The sequence below is a fragment of the Mobula birostris genome, chromosome 9 (assembly GCF_030028105.1).
Source record: "Mobula birostris isolate sMobBir1 chromosome 9, sMobBir1.hap1, whole genome shotgun sequence".
Taxonomy (NCBI): domain Eukaryota; kingdom Metazoa; phylum Chordata; class Chondrichthyes; order Myliobatiformes; family Myliobatidae; genus Mobula; species Mobula birostris.
This window is the reverse complement of record NC_092378.1, coordinates 3,255,320-3,260,117: the sequence shown is the minus strand read 5'-3', so window position 1 is coordinate 3,260,117 and position 4,798 is coordinate 3,255,320. Positions and strand designations below refer to the sequence as shown.

The window sequence follows — 4,798 nt, the reverse complement described above, 5'->3', positions numbered from 1 at the left end:
ATTGGGTCAAGCTAGGAATTGGAGAGCTCTGGAGAGGGGGTGGGGGAGTCTCACATACAGTAGTACTGTATTGTATTGTACAGTACAGATCTTTTGCCCCATAATGTTGTGCTGAACTTTCAACCTAACCCTTCCCTCCTACATAGCCTCCATCTTTCTATCACCCGTGTGCCTTTCTAATAGTCTCTTAAATGCCCTAATGCATTGGCCTCTACCAATATCCCAGCAGCATGTTCCACACACCCACCTCTGTGTTTTTAAAAGAAAAACCTCTGACCCCTGCCCTCTTCCTGTCATGTTGAGGAGAAAGTCTCTGCCTTTCCTGCCTCTGATCATCTTTACACCTCTCAACCATACACGTGTATACGGTTGACACCTGAGCCAAGGTGCAAAACCCAGTACATACAGTCAAGCACACTGTGCATATAGTTATGACAGTACACAAAATACAGCCAAGTCTCTGAGTATCACGGCCTGCAGATTGATGATGCATGGGATGTTGTCCTGGAGCCATGTTTCTGCAAGAACAAGCAGACAGCAGTTCCTCATCTCATGCTGGTTCAGCCACAGACAAAAGCAATCCAGCTGCCTTCCACGGAGAGCAGCCCTCAGCCCAGCATGGATTCCGGCCTAGCCCACGTAACAATCGAGGCTGTGAAGCTCCTTTGCTGTGCCTCTCCTCTCCCACACTGTCACCTCTCTTACCTAGGTACGTTGAGCAAGCTGGGGCTTTTTCTCTTTGGAGTGAAGTAGGATGAGAGGTGACTTGATAGATGTGTACAAGATGGTAAGAGACATGGATCAAGTAGACATCCAGAGACATTGTTCCTCAGGGTGGAAATAGCTAATTTCAGGGTTATAATTTGTAGGTGATTGGAGGAAAGTATAGGGGGGATGTCAGAAGTGGGGTTTCTACACAGTGGTGAGTATGTGGAATGTGAGGCAGGTACATTAGGGACATTTAAGGAACTCTTAGACACATGGATTAAAGAAAAATAGAGGTTTATCTAGGGCGTTAAGTTTGGATTGATCTTGGCGTAGGCTAAAAGGTCAGCACAACATTGTGGCTCCACTATCATCTATAACTTTGTACAGATGTACCGTGGCAAGCATTCTAACTGGTTGCATCACCATCTAGTATGGAGGGGTCACTGCACAGGGTCAGAAAAGGCTTTAGAAAGTTGCAAACTCAGTCAGCTCCATCATGGGCACCAGCCTCCCCAGCTTGAGGACATCTTCAAAAGGGAATGCCATCTTTTTTGAGGCGTCCATCATTAAGGTCCCCCATCACCCAGGACATGCCTTCTTCTCATTGCTACCATTAGAAATGAGGTACAGGAGCCTGAAGACACACACTCAGTGATTCAGGAACAGCTTCTCCTCCATCATCACACTTCTGAATGGACATTGAATCCATGAACACTACCTCACTTTTCTTTCTTTTTGTACTTAATTAATTTTTAAAATTCATAGTATACTAATTTGCAGTTTTATTATTATGTATTGCACTTTACTGCAGCTCCCAAACAAATTTCCTGACATGTGCCAGTGACATGAAGCCTGATTTTGATTCTGAGCTGAAGAGCCTCATCTCTGTTCTTTAACAAACCACTCACCAGCTGTTTAGTGTACTGTACTGTGTTGTATTGTTCTCTGTTCTTTAACAAACCGCTCACCGGCCGTTTCCTGTACTGTGTTGTACTGTTCTCTGTTCTTTAACAAACCGCTCACTGGCCATTTCCTGTACTGTGTTGTACTGTTCTCTGTTCTTTAACAAACAACTCACTGGCCGTTTCCTGTACTGTGTTGTGCTGTTCTGTTTAACAAACCGCTAACTGGCCGTTTCCTGTACGGTGTTGTACTGTTCTCTGTTCTTTAACAAACCACTCACTGGCCGTTTCCTGTACTGTGTTGTACTGTTCTCTGTTCTTTAACAAACTGCTCACTGGCCATTTCCTGTACTGTGTTGTACTGTTCTCTGTTCTTTAACAAACTGCTCACTGGCTGTTTCCTGTACTGTGTTGTATTGTTCTCTGTTCTTTAACAAACCACTCACCGGCCATTTCCTGTACTGTTTTGTACTGTCCTCTGTTCTTTAACAAACCACTCACCAGCTGTTTCCTGTACTGAGTTGTACTGTTCTGTTTAACAAACCTCTCACCGGCTGTTTCCTGTACTGTACTGAGTTGTACCGTTCTGTTTAACAAACCGCTCACTGGCCGTTTCCTGTACTGTGTTGTACTGTTCTCCGTTTAACAAACCGCTCACCGGCCATTTCCTGTACTGTGTTGTATTGTTCTCTGTTCTTTAACAAACCGCTCACCGGCCGTTTCCTGTACTGTGTTGTACTGTTCTCTGTTCTTTAACAAACCACTCACCAGCTGTTTCCTGTACTGAGTTGTACTGTTCTGTTTAACAAACCTCTCACCGGCTGTTTCCTGTACTGTATTGAGTTGTACCGTTCTGTTTAACAAACCGCTCACCGGTCGTTTCCTGTACTGTGTTGTACTGTTCTCCGTTTAACAAACCGTTCACCAGCCATTTCCTGTACTGTGTTGTACTGTTCTCTGTTCTTTAACAAACAACTCATCGGCTGTTTCCTGTACTGTGTTGTACTGTCCTCTGTTCTTTAACAAACCACTCACCAGCTGTTTCCTGTACTGAGTTGTACTGTTCTGTTTAACAAACCACTCACCAGCTGTTTCCTGTACTGTACTGAGTTGTACCGTTCTGTTTAACAAACCGCTCACCGGCCGTTTCCTGTACTGTGTTGTATTGTTCTCTGTTCTTTAACAAACTGCTCACCAGCTGTTTCCTGTACTGTGTTGTACTGTTCTCTGTTCTTTAACAAACCGCTCACTGGCTGTTTCCTGTACTGTGTTGTACTGTTCTCTGTTCTTTAACAAACCGCTCACCGGCCGTTTCCTGTACTGTGTTGTATTGTTCTCTGTTCTTTAACAAGCTGTTTCTTTCCCTGTAGATGCTGCATGGGAAACATGTGATGGTGAGAGTTGGGGGTGGATGGGATACCCTTCATGGATTCCTGCTCAAGCACGATCCCTGCCGACGGCTGCACCTCACCGCGTTAGAGGAGAAGATTACGGCTCTGGAGAAGGCTGGGCCTAGGACTCCAAGCACCCGCCAGCTGTGTTCAGGCCCCTCTCAGCCTTCGCCATGCACTGGCCCTCGCTGCCAATGCCCCACCTCAACCCAATCGCCTGCTCTTAGGTCTCCCCTCCACCCGCCGGCTGCGGCTGTGACTCCGGCCCGGCCTCCAACTGCAGAGGGGCAGGCCTCAGGCCTGGGCCGTGCGCCTCAGAGGAGGCGCCCTGGTTTAGGCCCAGGTCCGGTCCTCACTGAGCCTGTGCCCAAGATCAGTGCCCGCTGCCCAGCCGGGAGGGGCCTATCACCGGCTGCTGTCTCTCCTGGGCCCCGCAACCGCAACAGGGCCACACCAGCCCCCACTACATTCAAATCTACCCGCAGGCCTGGGTCTCCGGGCAGAGACAAGGCCGCAACCCGCCCTCGCCTGCAAGCCTCACCCCGCCCTTTCCCGCAGGCCTCACCCTCACCACGACCCCTCCCTCAGGTGTCCCCCCACTCCCAGCCCTTCCCCCGCACTCCACTTGCTGTGGTGAAGCTGCCTCAAGCCAGGGTGCAGAGCACAGAGGCACCCCGGGCCCGGGCCCGGCCAGTGAAGGGCCCGGGGCTTACGGGCAAAGTTCCTCCCTCCGCCAGGCCCCGGCTGCCAAAAGCCCGAGGGGAGGATGCCTACCTGGTAATCAACGGGGTCTCTCGGTCCAAGAAGTGATGAGGGGTGGGGAGGAGGCGGGAGAATGGCAGGGGTGGGCGTCTTGGGATGGGGAGGGCCTCATCTCAAGGGACGAGGCCTCTGGCCTCTCTCCCACATGACCGCCAGGTGGATGAGACCCCTTACCTGGAGCCGGTCTCCGTTTGGTGCCCCACAGGCCACTAGTTTACTCCCTGATCAAGCCAGGTTATCTGGACGGTAACCTACCGCTGCATGTGAGATCTTGCTGTGCATGCAATGGCTGCTATGCATTACCCCGAAAGGTTTTCCTTTGGTTGGGCTTCCCTCCAAAGCTGCCCAGGGCGCTGAAGTAACTTTGTGTGCTCATCTCAGCTCTTGGTGATCAGGAGATCTCCCTACCTCCTGTCCCAGGATGGAGGCCATCAGCCTTCTCCCCTGTAATCCCCTCCTCACCACCAAGGTGTTGCCTCTTTCAGCCCTCCCTCATCTGTGGGTGCTGACCGTGGAGGAGGTTCGACTAACTTCTCCCATCCGCACTCTTGCCCCATTGATGCTCTGTTCTGATATGGTATAGTGTTCCACCCTGCGCATGGGAGTGATAATTTCCCTCATGTTTTGGTCTTCCAGATGTCAAAGAGGGGTCTTTAACTTTAAAAGCTATCCTGAAAGTGCTGGTCAGTAATGATTTGAAAGGTTTTGTAAGTGGCATTTCATAGAGTGGAGGAGGTATTCCCGCTGTACCCTCGCTATGTGCTGATTGTCGACGCATGGGCCATGGTCCCTGTGATGATTTGCGCCACATGTGGCGCGACACGGACTGGCAATTTCCACCCAGACACGTCCCCTCTGGGGCTGCGTACAAATGGTCATCATTCCAACGCTGGTCTTTCTGAAGATGGTGCCGTGTGGCTTCGATGGGTTGCTCATTCCGGAACTCTAGTGTGTTGTTTACTGAGTTGCTTCAAAAACTGTTTTGCACACAAGGACACTACAGGAGTCATTTTGCTGGGCCAAAGTCAGCAAAGT

General features: G+C 50.1%; 1 protein-coding gene across 4 annotated transcripts in view; it reads left to right on the top strand.

Annotated features, from left to right (window-relative positions):
* The window catches only part of gas2l3 (growth arrest-specific 2 like 3), a 55,724-nt gene extending 51,877 nt beyond the window's left edge, over nucleotides 1–3,847 (top strand). For all 4 annotated transcript variants that reach the window (XM_072267368.1, XM_072267370.1, XM_072267369.1 and 1 more), the window contains one exon: nucleotides 2,981–3,847. In XM_072267368.1, coding sequence (XP_072123469.1) covers nucleotides 2,981–3,811 — 831 coding nt within the window. In that variant the 3' untranslated portion in view covers nucleotides 3,812–3,847. The remainder of the gene's footprint in view (nucleotides 1–2,980) is intronic.
* Nucleotides 3,848–4,798: the final 951 nt, after the last annotated feature.